The sequence below is a fragment of the Loxodonta africana genome, chromosome 3 (genome assembly GCF_030014295.1).
Source record: "Loxodonta africana isolate mLoxAfr1 chromosome 3, mLoxAfr1.hap2, whole genome shotgun sequence".
Lineage (NCBI taxonomy): Eukaryota > Metazoa > Chordata > Mammalia > Proboscidea > Elephantidae > Loxodonta > Loxodonta africana.
The window spans coordinates 105396335-105416531 of record NC_087344.1 but is presented as its reverse complement, the minus strand read 5'-3'; the positions used below and the strand labels follow the sequence as shown (position 1 = coordinate 105416531).

The following is a 20197-nucleotide window of genomic DNA, read 5'->3' as shown; positions in this document are numbered from 1 at the left end:
GAACATTTACCAATATAGTCTATACTCTGGGCCATGAAATAAATCTCAATAAACTTAAAAGAGTTTAATTCATACAAAGTATGTTCTCTGACCACAAATGAATTAAATTAAAAGTTAATAACTAAATAATGTCTGGGAAAAAAAAAATCCCAAGTATTTCGGAACCTAAACAACACAATTATAAACAGCCCATGGATCAAAGAAAAAATTAAAATTGAAAATACGAAGTATTTTGATCAGAATGAAAATATGATACATGAAAATTTGTTTAATGGGAGATTTGATACATTAGAAAAGGAGAAAAATCCCAAATGAATAACCCTAGTCCTATCTTAAGAAATCAGAAAATGCTGGACAAATTAAGCCCAAGAAAGCAGAAGAAAAAAGATAATAAAAATCAGAGTAGAAATCGATGAAATAGAAAACAGTACACAAATAGAGGAAACCAATGAAATAAAAAGCTGGTTCTTTGAGAAGATCAATAAGATTGATAAACCTCTAGCCAGACTGATCAGGAAAAATGTATTCCAATATAAGGAATATGAGAGAGGACATCACTAGAGATCCTGCAGACAATAAAAAAAAAAAGAAGGAAATATACTATGAGTAGTGTTATGTCAATAAATTTGACAACTTACACAAAATGAACAACTTCTTTGAAAGACACAAACCACCAAAGCTCACTTAGCTCTTATATATTAAAGACACCGAATTTAAAGTTAGAAAGCTTCCTATAGACAACATTCAAGACACAGATGATGTCACTGGTGAACTCTACCAAACAAATAAGGAAGAAATAATATCAATTGCACCAAAATTATTTCCAAAAATCAAAGAGGAGGGACTATTTCCCAAATCATTTTATAAGGTCAGTATTATCCTGATAGCCAAACCAGGAATGACATTATAAGAAAACTATAGATCAATATCCCTTATAAACAGAGATGAAAAAATTCTAAACTAAATTTTACCAAATCAAATCCAACAATACATAAAAAGAATTATAATACATCATAACCAAATGAGATTTTACCCTAGGAATGTATTAAGCAACAATATAGTCATTATGTTAGCAGAGGAAAAAAAAAAACATATGGGGAAAAATATTCCACAAATTCCAGCAATCACCATAATAAAATTTCTCAGCACCGTAGGAAAACAAAGCAAAGTCTTTAGCGTGATAAAGGAAATCTGTGTGGGGGGTGGGGGAGCTAGAGCTAACATAATACTTCATAATGAAAGAATGTATGCTTTCTTCTTAAGATCAGAAAAAGGCAAGGAAGTCTTCTTTCACTAGTTATATATACAACTTTACTGAAACTTCTATCTATTGTAATAAGGCAAGAAAAAAATAAAATGTTTACATATTTGAAGGGAAGAAGCAAAACTGTGTTTGCAGATGATATAATTGCTACATAGAAAATCCTAAGAAATCTACAAAAAACTACTAGAAATAATATGTGAACTGCCCCATACAGTTTCCAAGGAGTGCTTGGTGGATTCAAACTGCCAACCTTTTGGTTAGCAGCTGTAGCTCTTAACCACTATGCCACCAGGGTTTCCAGTAAGGTTGCAGGATACAAAAATCAATACACAAAATCAACTGTACTTCTTTAAGTTAGAAATGAGCTGTAGAAAATTAAAAAATACCATTGACAAATGTGAAATACTATAAATCTGACCAGAAAATGTGTAATATACATACATTGTAAACTACAAAACATTGCTGAAGAAATTAACCAATAACCAAAAAACCAAACCTGCTGCAATTGAGTCAATTCCGACTCATATTAAAGACCTACATAAATGGAGAGATATACTATGTTTATGGATCAGAAGGCTCAAAATTGTTGTTAAATCTCCCCTAATTAGTATACAGATTCAACGCAATTTCAATAAAAATTCCAGCAGGTATTGATTTAAAATTTATATGCAAATGAAAGTGTCTAGAAAAGACAAAACATCTGAAAAAGAAGAATAAAGTTGAGGACTTAGACTACTTCGTTTCAGGACTTATTTTAAAGTTTTATCAAGACAGCGTAGCACTCATATAAAGACAGAAATTTAGATCAATGAAACAGAGAGTCCAGAAATAGACCCACATATATATGGTCAACCGATTTTTTTTACAAAGGTGCTAATCAATTCAATTGTAAAGGAAAATCTTTTTACCAAATGATGCTGGAACAACTGGAGTACCATACGTTAAAAAAAAAAAAAAAAAAGATCCAGGACTCTTACCTCACATAAACAAAAATTAACTAAAAATGGATCTCAGACCTAAATGCCAAGAGTTAAAATTATAAAACTTCTGAGAGAAAACAAGAGTTCAACAGTGTAGACAATACTTTTTAAAGTGTAGTATACTCCTTTAGACACTAATACAATCTTGGACTGCATTAATAGGAATATAATGATCATAGGAAGGAAATCCCTCTGCACTCTGTGTTGATCAAAACCCATTCACAGGTTATGACTGTATCTGTGCACACCATATGTTAGGACAACAGAGAAAATCTGGAGTATATCCATGAGAGAACAATATGGAGGTATGGGGGAATCTACAGGGCATGTCCTATGGCATGTTATAGAAAGCCAAATACAGAACCGTAGTCTTCAAAGTAGTATAAGAGGCATAAAAGCTGAGGCGTAGAACGAAAATACTAAAAGTATTATTGATATTTATTTTCATCCTAAAAAATGAAAATATTAAGCCTTACCATTTCATAATATATGTACTGACAATGGGGCACATATATGACTGATACATCATTTACACATGTACATGTATATATTAAAGTTCTGTAAAAATTATTTTACTGATAGGGTTGCAGAGTCAAAAACTAAAAAGTGGAGACCGCTGGTCTAAGTAAGGTAGAGGAGACAGGGAAAACCAAAGACAGCTGAAATTTCATAGTAGTTATCTTCAAATATTTGAACTCACTTCTTATGGAAGAAGGACTAGATTTAGTCCATCTTTCTTCAGAGGCAGAACTAGAAGAAGCTAAACGTTACAGAGTTTTCTGCCTAAAATACCATAATAAAAAAATAATACATATTACATATGATATAAGGAAGAACGTGCTATGAATTAAAGTTGTCAAACTAGAGAACAGGATGCCTCAGAAAATAATAAGCTTCTTATCCTTGGAGTATTTAAGACAAAAGAAGATATACATATACCATTAAAATTATAGAAGAGATTATCTGATTATATAATATGCTGGAGCAGAAAACCTCTAAAGTGGCTTCTTACACACAAATATGTAATGATTATATGAAGTACATAATATGAATATATTAATATATTCTCCCTAAATCTCAGCATTGATTATAGCCATGCATTTCCACAAAATGGTAAAACAATCTTTTTATGTACATACAAAGGTAAGAATGTAAGCTCAGATCATACGCTCTTACAGAAGAAAAATATTAAATAGGTTGATATTCAATGCATATTGGTACTTAAAGATGTGCATAATATTTGGAAAATAATAATGCCTTTGTCACATTTTACAAAGCAAAACAACTTTACAACAAAAAGAAAGGGAATTATAACAACAGTAAGATACCATTACACACCTTTTAGAATGGATAAAATCCAAAAAACTGACAACACCAAATGCTGGTGAGGATGTGGAGCAACTGGAACTCTTACTCATTGCTGACAGGAATGCAAAATGGAGCACTCACTTCAGAAGACATTTTGGCAGTTTCTTACAAAACTTACCTTATGATGCAGTCATCACACTCCTAGATACTTACTCAAAATGAGTTGAAATCTTATGTCCACACAAAAACCTACACACAAATGATTATAGCAGCTTTATTCATAATTGCCAAAAATTGGAAGCAACCAAGATATCCGTCAGTAGGTTAATAAACTGTGGTACATCCATACAATGGAATATTATTCAGCAATAAAAAGTAATTAGCTATCAAGCCACAAAAAGACATGGAGGAACCTTACATGCACATTGCTAAGAGAAAGAAGCCAGTCTAAAAGGCTACATACTCTTTGATTCCAACGATTTAATATTCTTGGAAAGGCAAAACTATAGAGACACTAAAAGATCAGTTGCCAAGGATTTGAGTAGAAGAGGAGAGGAATAAAAAGGTGGAGTACAAGGGGTTTTTAAGGTGCTAGAACTATTTAGTATGATACCGTAAAGATGGCTATAGGACATTATATATTTGTCAATATCCACAGAAAGACATAAGATAAATAATGCACCCTGATGTAAACCATGGACTTTAGTTAATAATAATGTATCCCAACTGGTTCATTGTTAACTATGTTCCACACGGGAAACCCTGGTGGCGTGGTGGGTAAGTGCTACGGCTGTTAACCAAAAGGTCAGCAGTTCAAATCCACCAGGTGCTTCTTGGAAACTCTATGGGGCAGTTCCACTCTGTTCTATAAGGTCGCTATGAGTCGGAATCGACTCGACAGGAATGGGTTTGGTTTTTTTATTTTGGATGTTCCACACTAAGCTGTTAATAATAGGGAAACTGTGTCTAAAGGCGTGGAAGTATATAGGAACTCTGTACTATCTGATCACTTTTTCTGTAAACCTACAACTATTCTAAAAGCAATAATGTCTACTCATTAAAAAAAAAAAGTAATCTAGCCAAAAATGTTACATAGAATAGTATCATATTCTTTATTAATGTAGATTAATGTAGGTTACAATACAGTATGTCTGTCACCTACTACCTAGTCTATAGATTCATATCAACTAGAAGCTAAACTGAAGGTTTAATATTTAACATTTATTTATTACAAAAAAAAAGAGGAAACATAAACAGGTTGTGCCTACCAAAAATAGTCAAAACATATTATCACCTCAGGTTACTGATTAAAATTCACTGACAAGCCCAGAATAATTAAATACATTTAGGCAAATTTAAATGCATTTTCTTGAGTAAAGGAGCACAATTAACTTCATGCCAACTTTTTTTTACTTAGTTTAACATCAATGCTTACCTGGTTTAACAGCTCGTCCACATAGCTGGGGTTGTAGAAGAACTTGTAACATGGCAGGGTTGTTTAAACTTTTCATAATTTGCACTGGATTTGGCTCTGGAAGTAGGCCCTTTTGACTACTGTGCATCTTCAATGAATACAGAAACAGGAAACATCAGAACAAGGATAAAAACAGAAGAGGTAATTTTTTCATGCTTTCTTCCAGAAATTCTCATTAATCTAATAAAATCTATTTTATGGTAAATGCAATCTGCCTAGCATGAGTTGGAACTGACCTGATGGCACCTAACAACAACAAAGCAGCATGTAGTGGGTACTCAATAAATATTTGTGAAATGAACGAAAGGAGAAAAAAATATCAGCTGAGGTTGAGTCAATGTTGACTCATGGCGACTCCACGTATGTCAGAGCAGAACTCCTCTCCATAGAGTTTTCAGTGGCTGATTTTTTGGAAGTAGATTGCCAGGACTTTCTTCAGAGGTGCCTCTGGGTGGACTCAAACCTCCAACCTTCTGGTTAGCAGCAAGTGTGTCAAGAGTTTGCAACACCCAAGGACAGGGAAAGAAGTCAAACATGGGAGTACACAGAAATCCACTTGCTAGTGGGTATGAGAAAAGTTGAATGAATGAGCCTAACTTTCTATAAATTAAGAGCTGCGATCATCCGAGAAAAAGGGAGAGATAGACAAGAATAGAGTGAAGGTCTGAGACAGTTGCTGTAGAAAACGGAAAAGAGCTGATGAGAAACGAGCAGAAGATTTGCTGGAGGCACTAAGGGGCCAGCTATGCCATATTATCTGTAGTGGCATCAAGCGAACTAGTTGTTCGTTTTTCTCCAAGAGGACACAGGAACCTGGCTGCAGAAGCAGGTGACTGGACAGGTTCAGAACTTTAAATTCTGCAAATCCGACCCAACAAAGGGACAACTTAATCAGACGAAATGAAGTTGATAGTGAAGGAATGGCTGAAGTAATTATACAAGAAAGGGTAAAATAGTGTTGTAATTTATCTATATCCTAAGGAGAGGGGAAAAAAGCTTACCACACGTTGAGCTGCTATCAATGCTGCCAATGTGCTTCGCCCTGGCGCTCCTGGGGCACAGAAGGAAACCTGGACTTTGCTTCCCTTGATGGTCATGCCATCAGCTGCTTGCTGGACCTCTTCAGCGTGCTCTGCTGTGGTATACTCAACCACTGCAAAGCCACCAACGTAACTACCTTCATCCTGTGCAAGCTGATGTAATACGTTTTATTAAGAGGGAAATTCTGGTATTAGACACATTTACTTACAATACATAACTTTCAAATTCAAGAACAAATGTATTACAGATCATGATGCTGGTGAAAATAATGTACTCTTTCCCTCTGAAAATACAAGTTTACTAGTTGCTTCACTGCAGTTCTTCCTGAAGACAACAAGATTGCATTAAGTTTCTTTTCAGCTCTTTGATTCTATAATTTATTTTAAACGTCAAAGCCCAAACGATAGTAGTCCTTATACATTATGAAATATATGTAGCTGGTAATTTGTGGGAAAATGTTGGGACAAAATAATTAAAACTTTCTTTGAAACAAAATTCACCAGATACCTAGGCAGTGAAACACACTGAGCAATTATCTGAGCATGTATCTATGTAAAAATAAGTTAGTATTATCGAGAGAAGAAGGTTAGTGGAACTATAGTTTTATTTCAATTTAAAACCAATCCTAGGAATTTAGTCAAGTATACAAAAGCAAACCTTATTTAGGGAAATAGTGCCCCAGGTTTGTTAAAATGCCACATGCAATACACAGCCTTTATTTCTGAAGGTGCCCTAAATAAATTCCTGCCATGTAGAACTCGATTTCTTCGCAGTCACCCAACTGTAAGAGTATAAAGCGATATACTAAAGTCCTGGGTCTGCAAAGGCTGGTACGAAAAGCAAAAATAAGAACAAAACAAGGCACCAAAAAGCTTCTAAGTTTTGAACATGTCTGAATTATCTTAAATACATTTACACTGTACAGTGATAAATGTAACAAAATTCATCTTGGTACATCTTTGCAGAGATATGTTTACAACACATCTATTTGCATTTGACATCTCATAAGTTAATATTACAATTAAATAATTTCTTAGTCCTTTGTTGTTTCTTTTCTCCTGTTTCTGAAGCTTAACCTTCTTCTACTTCTTATGTAAGTAGACCAAATTTCTTGTTTTCCTTCTCATTCTTCCTACCCTTTAAAACCGTCCTCAAATGTCTTTTCCTCCATACAATTTTTTTCCAGTCATATGGGGGAAACGAAAAATATCAACCTCTTCCAAACATTTTTCTAACAACCCCATTCCTCTTATAATTCAAATTGGACTTTAAAAATCAGATTTGTAAAAGCCATTAAGTCCTTCTGGTTTCTTTTAACTACAAGGTAAGATATTGTGTCTTCAATATGGTCTCTGCCAACTCACCATGAAAAAAACCTGCATTTAATAGGCTTGGTGATAAAAACCATTGTAAAATTATTTTGTTAATATTTTGAAAACTTCAAAAATGGGTTTTACTAATCCTGATTCAGTATGATGACTTCCATGCTTTTATAAATTATATTATCATGTTAAGTGTTTCAAAAGGCAAAATCATTTTAAGTCCACAGCATCAATACTTTCGGAGAGGAATATTTCAGTTCAATTCAAAGATGAAATGATCTGACTTGTGATCTAATTTTCCATTATTTTGAAGTATTTTAGCAGAAGTTAAATTGTCAGTCAAAAATATTGTAGCAAACATTTTTGGACTACGTGTGAAGCTAGACTAGCTAACCTCCAAGATAACCTCTACGGTCTCTTCTATCTGTGGAATTCATAATTCAAATACAAACTGTAATGAGTGGCTTTGGCTCCCACATTGGTTTCAAAGGCCTCAACTAAAGCTCCAGAAAAATTACATATGGTCACAGGCTATCTAATTCTTAGTGTTCAAGAATAGCATATCAATAAGCCAATCAACTTTCAAGAACTAGGCAAAGATTTGATAAGAGATTTGTCATTAAAATATTCTAATATTATAAAGTTTTTGGATGATTGATGCTTATTATTATATTGGGGTTGGAAGGGTAGAGAAGAAAAAGTAAGATGGTAGCATTAAATTAAAAAAATACATATATATATTCCTATTCCAAAATTTCTACCAAAATTGTAGAGACTTAACAACATATGATTAACAAAAAAGGGAGGGAGGAAAAAAGGAAGAAGAGTAAGAAGAAGGAGAATGGGAGGGAAGGAGGATGGAAAATAGGAAGGGAAAGAAGAAAGAAATGAATGTAAGCAAGAGAGAAAGAGTTCATCAGTGCTATGAAAAATGTGTAAGAGAAGGAGTTATATATAGTATATATTTTGTCTATTAGAATATAATCGATTTTCCTATGTTTGAAAATTTGCACCAGTGTTGTCAAATTTTCAAGATCCTCTCTAAATTCTCACCTACCACAACTCTAACTACTTCCAATTATACATTCTTTTTAAACATTATATTACTTTTCCATCTTCCATTATATCATGCATCATACAGGATTTGCAATTATTTGTTTACTTATCAGTATTTCTTATGAAATTGTGAAGAACTAAGAGTATCTTTCCAATCTCTGCATTTCTGACACTTAGCATCGTATCTGGTACAAAGAAGATGGTAAATAGAGCTTGGGTAGATGGAAGGATCAATGGATGAATGGGTAGACGAGCGGATGGAATGCAAAGGAGAATGTTGAGGTGATGAATTTGCTAAAACACACTTAAATGTATAACAAAGTAGTCTGGACCATTAACAGAAGGAATTGATTTAAAGTTTCTCAGCAGATTCGAGTCTTCATTACAAACTATAGCAGAATTAGATTACTCAACTGTGATATTCACAGGGCTGTGATAAATAAATTTGTGAGTGCATCTAGAACAGATACATATGCACACAGTTCTAAATATTTCTAATGACATTTTAAGAATACGTACCTGGCAAAACACAGGTTTATGGATACTGGAAAAAAAGTGCAACAGCTCCTCTGAATCCCTGTAGTCACTAGGGAGTTTATCTATACAAAGGCACTTAGAATGAATGAGCTCTGAGGCCAAGAGATTAACATCCATCCACTGTGCAAAGAGAGCTGATGTTCCCAACTGTTTACCCAATAGCTCCAATCTGGCCTTTGCAGCAAAGTCCTTTTTCATGTATTCCACAAATCCATAGCCCTTGGAATGGCCAGTAACTTCACTGTAGACTAGAAAACACCTTTCGATATTTCCATAAGCACGAACAAGTTCTTCGAAATCCTCTAATGTAAAAGAAACGGGCAGGTTTGTAATACACAGCAGAGCATCTGTAGGCTGAAGCTGAACTATTAAATCTTTTCCTCGAAAGAAGTATTGATGAAACATCTGAATTGCATTCTGGGCTTGTTCCCCATTCAATAAGGTAACAAAAGCTGGAAGAAAACAAAATGAATTAAAGAGTTTTCAAGGGCAGTGTTTTCAATTTTTGACCATGACCCACAGTCAGAAATACACTTTGTATCTGTGACTCAGTATACATATACATATATATATTTCTGAAACAAAAGTATCATGAAGTACTACTTACCCCTACCATACGCAATGCATTCGGATATTTTCTATTATATTTCACTGTTTGTTTTTTTTTTTTAAATGCTGACACCTTCTCCCAGTAAACTAATTTCATGATCAGGAACTCAAATAAAAAGTAGAGAATTATATTAAGTGTTGCACTGTAAGATCCCAAGGTATTCAGTTGTTGTTGTTTCATTTTAGTAATCTTTTCTAACCTCATACAAATAGATTTTTTCCGCATTAACCTATGACGCAATAGCAAGGACCTGAAGCAATGAAGATATAGCAAAATCCCCCACAGGAGGCCAGTTCTTTCTCCATTTCATTTACATGTTTTCTTAAAATCAGATTAAAACAACACACACGTTTTGGTATACTTTCTGATGAACAATTTGGTATGGAAAAAGTACAGGATTATGATCTTGGACAAGTTGCTTAATTTCAAATCTCTGTAAAACAATAAAAAATACCCGCCTTGTCTACCTAATGAAGTTATTCCAGCATCAAGTAATAAATACATATGACAACTTGTAAAACCTAAAGCAGGATACAAATATAAGATTTGAAATCAATAAAATACCATGCAAAATATATGTATATATCTGGTAAAATGAAAATGTAGCCATATTAATTTGTTGATATATTGTTATAAATATAAAGACTACATAGATTTTGAGCAATTTTGTAAGAAATGTTTAAAGTCCTCCATTAAAAGAAATAACACAGGGCGATCCACAAATTATAAATAAATTGCACTCTAAAACTTTCTCCCTTTCTTCCTCCATCGCCTTATACCCTCCTTCCCTTTTCCCTCTCTCCTCTTACCCCTAAGTTTGAATATACAGAGGAGTTGCTCCCTATGAGCATCTAACTTACCAAATTCAAATATACCAATATGGGAAATATGTATATAGCAAGAGAGAAAGAAAGAATTTAAAGAGCCTGGGCAACTCTGCCTGTCACTTCACCCAATCTGCTCTTCTCTCAGTTGCTCTTTGTGCCCATGTGGCTCTCAGAGTGTGGGTATCTCACCACATTGAGTATGATACTAACATTTAAAGGAACATATTTTTCATTTAACACAGCCTCTACATGCAAGGGAACTACTGTCAAAGGAACAGCTCAATCTCCCAATGCTACAGAAAAATTAGTTTTGAGGGGCATCAAGCCTATGAAGAACACTCACTCATTATAAAAATTCAGAGGTCTCTAGTAACAATATACTTATCCAAGTGATTAAAATTTAGGATACTAATATCACTTTCAGAAACCCTGGTGGTGCAGTGGCTAAGAACTACATCTGCTAACCAAAAGGTCAGCAGTTCAAATCCACCAGGAGCTCCTTGGAAACTCTATGGGGTAGTTCTACTCTGTCCTATAGGGTTGCTATGAGTCGGAATTGACTCAACAGCAAGGGTTTTTTTTTTTTTTTTTACGTTACTTTCAAACAATACAAGATCTGAGCAACATTTACATGATTGAATACTTTTCAGAGCCTAGTTTAAGCATGAAACTCCTGCCTTTTTTAGCCTGTAATGACTACATGTAGAATCAAATTGAAATTAGGTGCTTAGAACTGAAATCTTACCTGTTCGTTTATTTCTGTCCACATAACAATACTTTAACTCATAGTCTCGTAACAAATCATGAACTTCCTGAAAAAGACAAAGCTATGAATTCAATAAATATACAAATGTAGTTAGTAGATAATCCAGTTGTATCAGCCTACCATTACTACCATTAAAAACCCAGTGCTGTTACTACCATTAGCACCCTCCATATAAAAAATTGTCCATGGATCCTCATTATTTATTAAAGGCATTCAAAGATATGGTACCAACCTGGCTTTCCAAGTATACCTCCCAGTTACAACCTCCACGCATAGCCTATATTCCTGCTCAACTGGAATCCACACCGTGTCATAAGTATATCACGTGTAGTCTTCACTATTTCTGCTCATGCTGATATCCTGACCTAGCATGGGGTGTCCATAGCACCAAAGTTCCCAAACTTCACTGGAAACCATATGTGTCACTTGAAAGCTCGACTCAAAGGTTCTTCTATGATGTCTTTTAAAATTTCTCCCACAGAAGAGAACCTCTCCTTTCTTTGTGATAACAAAGGTCATACTTTGTTTATGCCTTTCTTACTGAATTATTATACTTATTTCTCTCCGTGTGTGCTATGCACTGAGCTTTTAAAGGTAATACACCTGTAGATGCTTATGAGTGCAATCATGTAAATAAACATAGACTAATTTATTTAGGGACCCCTGAATATGAAAACACCTAACAACCATCAAAGTACAGTGTATAGTCCAATTTATCTCCCCTTGGAGCCCCAAAATGTTTCAACTGGCTTTCTGGTTCACTTTGCTTCTAATACTAATCCAGCCTGGACTATTTGCTTCTGATATCCTGCCCTCCATCCTCCTGGCTGCTTAAAATAGTAGTACATTTCCTCTGTTTCCCTGATCCTTCTTGTTGAACTGATAGTACTTGAGGACAGGAGCTATATTTTACATATTTGTATTTTTGAGTGCATAGGTAGGCACTCAAATATACATTAAACCAAACCCAGTGTCGTCGAGTCCATTCTGACTCGTAGCGACCCTATACGACAGAGTAGAACTGCCCCATAGAGTTTCCAAGGAGTGCCTGGCGGATTTAAACGGCTGACCGCTTGGTTGGCAGCCGTAGCACTTAACCATTACACCACCAGGGTTTCCACTACTAGTAACAGGTACCATTTATAAAATACTTAAGTGCTCTGGGACCACAGTACAAGCTTTGTATCCATTTTTCTGCCATAGCATATTTGGTTAGTTTCCAGGTTGTTGTATCCATTTTTGTACAAGTTTTGTATCCATTTTTCTGTCAAAGAATATTTGGTTAGTTTCCAGGTTGTTGTTTTTTTGCTATTTATTAAAAACAGCTATAATCACATTCTTGTAAAGTTTATGTCTTCCGGTGTTCATGTGTGAGAATTTCTCAAGAAATTAAATTCCTGGGCTATACACATGTGAATAATCAAATTTATAAGGAAGTGCAGAAGTGGTTCTGCCAGTTTACACTCCCACTGACAATATATGAGTCCCACTGATACTGCCCTTTCAACGACTGGTGTTATCAGATACTTAGGTTTTGTCAATTAAGTAGATATAAAATTGTATCTTATTTGGCCTTAATTCGTATTTCTCTGATTAATAAGGTAGATATTTCAGTCATCTTGTGCCTGGAGGCACCCTACTTGGCCACTAAACGCTGGCCGGAAGGTACTCAGCTCTCTTGCTCCATGGGTCGGCAAGCCTAGCTTCACTGGTAAGTGCCCAGAGGCACCCTACTCCACCAGGAAGCCTCCTGCCAAAGGCAGTCACAGCTCTCTCGCTCCGTGGGCTGGCTCCAGGGATGTCTCACACTAGTTTCCTGGTTCTGCTACTGCTGCTTCTCTGCTGCTGCCCCTGCTTCTTGCCATCTGCATCACCTCCAGTGTAGCAGCTCTCCTCATTCCCTTCTGAGTCCTCTATCCATTCATAGTTTCAAAACCACTTCCACATTTTAGGTATGTGTTACAGCAGCACCCTGCTCTCAGTACCAAATTCTGTCTTGGTTATCCAGTGCTGCCACTATAGAAATACCATAAGTGGAAGGCTTCAACAAACAGAAGTTTATTCTCTCACAGTCAAGTGGGTCAGAAGTCCAAATTCAGCTCCAGGGTAAGACTCACTCTCTCTGTCAGCTCTGGAGGAAGGTCCTTGTCATCAATCTTCCCAAGGACTAGGAGCTTCTCAGCACAGGAACTCCAGGTCCAAAGGATGCACTCTTTTCCTGGCACTACTTTCTTGGTGGTATGAAGTTCCCATGTCTCTCTGCTCGCTTCTCTCTTTTATATCTCAAAAGAGAATTGCCTCAAGACACAATCTAATCTTGTAGATTGAGTCCTGCCTCATTAACACAATTGCTGCTAATCCCATCTCATCAACATCATAGAGACAGGATTTACAACATATAGGAAAATCATAGCAAATGACAAGATGGAGAACAGTTACACAATACTGTGAATCATGGCCTAGCCAAATTGATATGCATGTTTTGGGAGGACACAATTCAATCCATGACAGTAGGGCATATTTTCATGTTTACCTGCCATTTTCTTTTCTGAAAAACATCTACTAATCTCTTTTGCCTGTCTTTTCTATTGTGTTTATCATTTTTTGTTGACTTGTAAGAGTGTTCTGTTTGTTTTTTGCAACCTTCTGGATACTAATCCTTTGTCAATAAGTATATTATCAATGTACTCACCCAGTATGTGGTATGTCATTTTGCTTATTTGTGGGTTTTGTGTGTGTGTGTGTGTGTGAAAAGACATTATTTATTTTAAAGTAATCAAATTTACCAATATTTTCCTTTACAATGTGTATGTTTGTATCTTAAGAAATCCTTTTCTACCCAAGGTTATAAAGATATTTCCTTCTGTCTTCCTACATTAAAAATTTTTTTTCCTTTCACATTTCAGTTTTTAGTCAATTTGGAGTTGATTTTTGTGTGGCGGGACACAGAGATTTCTTTCCTTTTTTCCCCATATGGGAAACAAATTTTATTTTTCCCATACAGATAACCAACTGTCTCAGCACCATCTACTGCGGAGTTCATTCTTTCCTCAATGTTCTGCAAAGCCATGTGTCTCATGTATCAAGTTCCTAGATACGTGTGAATCTGTTTCTGGTCTTCTGCTTCTGCCTCGTTGGACATTTTGTCTATTCTGTGCTAGTACTACACTGTCTTAAATAAGACAGCTTTATTGTCTTGATATCTGGTAAGACAAATCTCTTCATCTTATTCACTGTCTTAGGACATTTGAGGTTCTGTATGTAAAGTTTTTTTAATGTATAAATTTCATATAATAAAGTACATAAATCTTAAGGGTATGGCTCAATTAATTTGTACATATGTATACATCGGTGTAACCACCACCCAGAACAAGATACAGAACGTTTCCATCACCCAGAGTTCCCTTGTTAGCCTCACTCAGTGTCATTCCCACCCACCTACCAGATAACCAATTTTGAGTGTTCACAAACGTCACAGAAATGGAAATATAAAATATGTATATTCTTTTGTGTCTGGTCTCTTTGCCAACAAAAAGTCTGTAAAATTCATCCATGTTGCATGTATCACTGATTTTTCTCTTTTTTATTACTGCTTAGTCGATGGCACTAGGTAGTTATTGCTTTGTAGGACTATACCACCATTTGTTTAGCCAATCTCCTGCTGATGGGCATTTGTGTTGTTTCCAGGTTGGGGTTACAAAAATCAAGCTGGTAATAGATTGCTGAGTAAAATATACTCAGGAACAGAACTGCTAAATTATACGATAGGCAAATGTTTAGCTTTACTAGAAACTGCCAAACAGTTTTCCCCAATGGTGAAACCAACTGACACATTCACCAGGACAGTACCAGCGTCAATGGCTCCACATCATAGTCAACACCTGGTATTTTCTGTCTTTTTTAATTTTAGCCACTCTGGTGGGAGTGCGCTTGTATTCAACTATGGTCTTAATTTACATGTCCCTGATGAATATTACAGACATTTTCATTTGCTAATCGTCCATATGAATGTCGTTTTTGTGAAATGCCTATTCTAAACTTTTGCCTAATTTCATACTTTTTTAAAATTTTTATTGTGCTTTAAGTGAGAGTTTACAAACCAAGTCAGTCTCTCATACAAAAATTTATATACACCTTGCTATATACTCCTAGTTGCTCTCCCCCTAATAGGACAGCACCCTCCTTCTCTCCACTTCCTATTTTCATGTCCATTCGGCCAGCTTCTGACCCACTCTGCCCTCTCATCTCCCCTTCAGACAGGAGCTGCCCACATAGTCTCATGTGTCTACTTGATCCAAGGAGCCCACTCGTCACCAGTATCATTTTCTATCCCATAGTCCAGTCCAATCCCTGTCTGAAGTGTTGGCTTTGGGAACGGTTCCTGTCTTGGGCTAACAGAAGGTCTGGGGACCATGACCTCTGGGGTTCTTCTAGTTTCAGTCAGACCATTAAGTCTGGTCTTTTTATGAGAATTTGAGGTCTGCATTCCACTGCTCTCCTGTCTCTCAGGAGTTCTCTGTTGTGTTCCCTGTCGGGGCAGTCATTGGTTCTAGCTGGGCACCACCTAGTTCTTCTGATCTCAGGTTGATGTAGTCTCTGGTGCATGTGGCCCTTTCTGCCTCTTGGGCTCATAATTATCTTGTGTCTTTGGTGTCCTTATTCTGCTTTGCTCCTGGTGGGTTGAGGCCAATTGATGCATCTTAGACGGCCGCTTGCTAGCTTCTAAGACCCTATACTGGGTTGTTTTTCTTCTTTACTAACTTGTAGAAGTTCCCTATAAATTCTTAATACTAGTCTTTTGTTAGATATAGGTATTCTAAGAATCTTCTCCTAGCCTGTGGTTGGCCTATTTACTTTTTAATGTTGTCTTTTTTTTTTTTTTTTTAATGAGAAGACATTAATTTTAATGAAGTCTAACTTATTATATTTTCTTTTCAGGTCAATGTTTTTGTGTCCTGTTTAAGAACTCTTTACCTACTCAAGGTCATGAAGATATCATCCTTGTCTTTTCTTCTGGAAAGTTTTTTGTTTTACCATTTACATTTAATGATCTACCATAAAAGAATTCTTTTTTTTTTTAAACAAGAAAAATTTTTTTAATTTTACTTTCAATGAAGGTTTACACAACAAACTAGTTTCTCATCAAACAGTATACACATTGTTCTGTAACACTGGTTAACCATCCCACGACATGTTAACACTCTCCTTTCTCAACCCTAGGTTCCCTATTGCCAGCTTTCCTGTTCCCTCCTGCCTTCCAGTCTCTGCCCCAGGGCTGGTGAGCCTCCCTTTAGTTTTGTTTTATTTCATGGGCCTGTTCAATCTTTGGCTGAGGGGTGAACCTCAGGAGTGACTGCATTACTAAGCTGAAAGGGTGTCTGGGGGCCATATTCTCAGGGTTTCTCCAGTCTCTGTCAGGCCAGTAAGTCTGGTCTTTCTTTTCTTACTTTTTTTTTTTTTTTTATTGAACTTTAGGTGAAGGTTTACAGAACAAACTAGTTTATCATCAAACAGTACACACACTGTTGTATTATATTGGTTAACAACCCCACAACATGTCAACACTCCCTTTTCAACCCTTGGTTCCCTATGACCAGCTGTCCTGTTCTCTCCTACCTTCCAGTCCCTGCCCCAGGGCTGGTACCTCCCTTTAGTCTTGTTTTGTTCCATGGGACTGTTCAATCTTTGGCTAAAGGGTGAACCTCAGAAGTGGCCTCATTACTGAGCAGAAAGGGTGTCCGGGGGCCATACTCTCAGGGTTTCTCCAGTCTCTATCAGGGCAGCAAGTCTGGTCTTTCTTTTTGAGTTAGAATTTTGTTCTACATTTTTCTCCAGCTCTGTCTGGGACCCTCTATTGTGATTCCAGTCAGAGCAGTCAGTAGTGGTAGCCAGGCACCATCTGGTTGTGCTGGACTCAGTGTGGTGGAAGCCGTGGTAGATGTAGTCCATTAGTCCTTTGGACTAATCTTTCCCCTATGTCTTTAGTTTTCTTCATTTTTCCTTGCTCCCGAAGGGGTGAGAACAGTGGAATATCCTAGATGGCTGCTCACAGGCTTTGAAGACTCCAGACACTACTCACCAAAATAGAATGTAGAACATGTTCTTTATAAACTCTGTATGCCAACTGAGCTAGAGGTTCCCTGACACCATGGTCCCCAAAGCCCTCAGCCCAGCAATTCAGTCCCTCAGGTCCATGTGTCTGTGGAGCTACCACGGGCTTACCTTGTACAGGTTGTGCTGGCTTCCCCAGTATTGTTTACTGTCTTACTCTTCACCAAAGTTACCACTTATCTATTGTCAATGAAGTGTTTTTAAAAGAACTCTTGTGAATAACATTAGGTAAGAGTCAAGGCTCAATTTTTTTCTAAACATTCAATGCCCCAGCATCATTTTTTGAAAAGACCATCCTTTCCCCACTGAACTGCTGAATTATGTGTGGGTTAATTTCTAGACTCTCTATTCTGTTTCACTGGACTATTTGTCTAGACCTGTGCCAATATTACACTGTATAAATTATTATAACTTTATAGTGTAGAGATTTTACATGTCTTTTATTAGATTTATTGTATTGAATTTCATTTTTGTGAAATTGATTTTTCAATTGCTAGTATATAGAAACATAATTGCTATTTATAAACTGACCTTATGTTTACCAATTTTGCTAAATTAACTTAATTCTAATAGCTGACTGTATTTTTATGCAAATAACATAGATCTTCTATGTTTGTTTGGTAACCATGCCCACCTCCACCCGGGAGGTATTTTCATAAATGTCGCTATACCAATTTTTTTTAACCTGTTGCTGTAAAAAAAATTATCATAGCACACTTATGAAAATACCTTGATGTAAACTTTCACTTAAAGCACAATAAATAAATTTTTTAAAAAAGGAAGAAAATACCTCAAGGGGGGAGGGCACAGTTGGCAAACAAACACAGAAGGTGAGTGTTATTTACATTGAGACATGGTATTTGTAGAGTCTTTTTTATTTTCTATATATACAATCATATTTTCTGCAAATAAAGACAGTTTTGAATCTTCCCAATCTTTTTTTTTGTGTGTGTGCTTTAAGTGAAAGTTTACAGTTCTAGTTTCTCATACAAAAATTCACCCACATATGGTTATACGACAGCACACTCCTCCTTCCCACCCTAGATTTCCTGTGTCCACCCAACCAGCTCCTGTTCCTTTTTGCCTTCTCATCTCACCTCCAGACAGGAGCTGCCCATTTAGTCTCATGTATCCACTTGAGCTAAGAAGCATTCTCTTCATGAGTATCATTTTATGTCTTATCATCCAACCTAATCTTTTTCTGAAGAGTTGGCTTTGGGAATGGTTTCAGTTCTGGGCTAATGGAGAGTCCAGGAGGCCTTGTCTTCTCGGGTCCCTCCAGTCTCAGTCAGACCACTAAGCCTGGTCTTTTTACTAGAATTTGAGTTCTGTGCTCCACTTTTTTCCTGCTCCGTCAGGGACTCATCGTTGTGTATCCTGTCAGGGCGATCACTGGTAGTAACTGGGCACCACCTAGTTCTTCTGATCTCAGGCTGATGAAGTCTCTGGTTAATGTAGCCCTTTCTGTCTCTTGGGCTAATATCTTCCTTGTGTCTTTGGTGTTCTTCATTCTCTTTTGCTTCAGGTGTATTGGGACCAATTGATGTATCTTAGATGGCTGCTCGCTAGCTTTTAAGACCCCAGATGCCACTCACCAGAGTGGGATGCAGAACATTTTCTTAATAAACTTTGTTATGCAAATTGACCTAGATGACCCCTGAAACCACGGTTCCCAGACCCCCGCCCCTACTATTCTGTCCCTCAGAAGTATCTGATTGTATTTAGGAAACTTCTTAGCTTTTGGTTTAGTCCAGTTGTGCTGACTTCCCCTATATTGTGTGTTATCCTTCCCTTCACCTAAGATAATTCTTACCTACTATCTAGTTAGTGAATACCACTCTCTCTCCCTCCCCACCCTTATAACCATCAAAGAATATTTTCTTCTGTGTTTAAACCTTTTCTTGAGTTCTTACAATAGCAGTCTCATACAATATTTGTCCTTTTGTGACTGATTTCACTTAGCACAATGCCCTCTGGATTCATTCATGTTATGTTTCGCAGATTCATCATTGTTCTTTATTGTTGCATAGTATTCCATCATGTGAATATACCATAATTTATTTATCCATTTGTCTGTTGATGGGCACCTAGGTTGTTTCCATCTTTTTGCTATTGTGAACAGTGCTGCAATAAACATACCAAAAAAAAAAAAAAAACAAACCTGTTGCCATCGAGTCGATTCCAACTCATAGTGACCCTATAGGACAGAGGAGAACTGCGCCCTGTAGAGTTTCCAAGGAGCGCCTGGTGGATTTGAGCTGCTGACCTTTTGGTCAGCAGCCATAGCACTTAACCATTATGCCACCAGGGTTTCCAACATAAGTGTGCATATATCTATTTGTGTGACAGCTCTTATTTCTCTAAGATACAGTCCAAGGAGTGGGATTGCTGGATCGTATGGTAGTTCTATCTCTAGCTTTTTAAGGAAGCATCAAATCGATTTCCAAAGTGGTTGTACCATTTTACATTTCCACCAGCAGTGTGTAAGTGTTCCAGTCTCTCCACAACCTCTCCAACATTTATTATTTTGTGTATTTTTGGATTATTGTTAGCCTTGTTGGGGTGAAATGGTATCTCATTGTGGTTTTGATTTGCATTTCTCTAATGGCTAATAATTGTGAGCATTTCCTCATGTATCTGGTAGCCGCCTGAATGTCCTCTTTGGTGAAGTGCCTGTTCATATCCTTTTATCCATTTTTTAATTGGGTTATTTGTCTTTTTGTTGTTGAGATTTTGCAGTATCTTGTAGATTTTAGAGATTAGACACTGATTGGATTTGTCGTAGCCAAAATTTTCTTCCCAGTCTGTAGGTTGTCTTTTTACTCTTTTGATGAAATCTTTTGATTTCTTTCCAGTCTTTATTCTTTTTTTTTTCCACCTCTCTCTCTTTCTCTCTCTCCC

At 36.5% G+C, this 20197-nt stretch overlaps 1 protein-coding gene across 2 annotated transcripts in view; it reads right to left on the bottom strand.

Annotated features, from left to right (window-relative positions):
* Positions 1-20197, bottom strand: part of RAVER2 (ribonucleoprotein, PTB binding 2) — a 74427-nt gene that overhangs the window by 38889 nt on the left and 15341 nt on the right. For both annotated transcript variants that reach the window (XM_023549501.2, XM_023549502.2), the window contains exons 2-5: positions 11165-11231; positions 8965-9434; positions 6028-6219; positions 4988-5114 (exon numbers count right to left, since the gene is read on the bottom strand). In XM_023549501.2, the coding sequence (XP_023405269.2) occupies positions 4988-5114; positions 6028-6219; positions 8965-9434; positions 11165-11231 (856 nt within the window). The remainder of the gene's footprint in view (positions 1-4987; positions 5115-6027; positions 6220-8964; positions 9435-11164; positions 11232-20197) is intronic.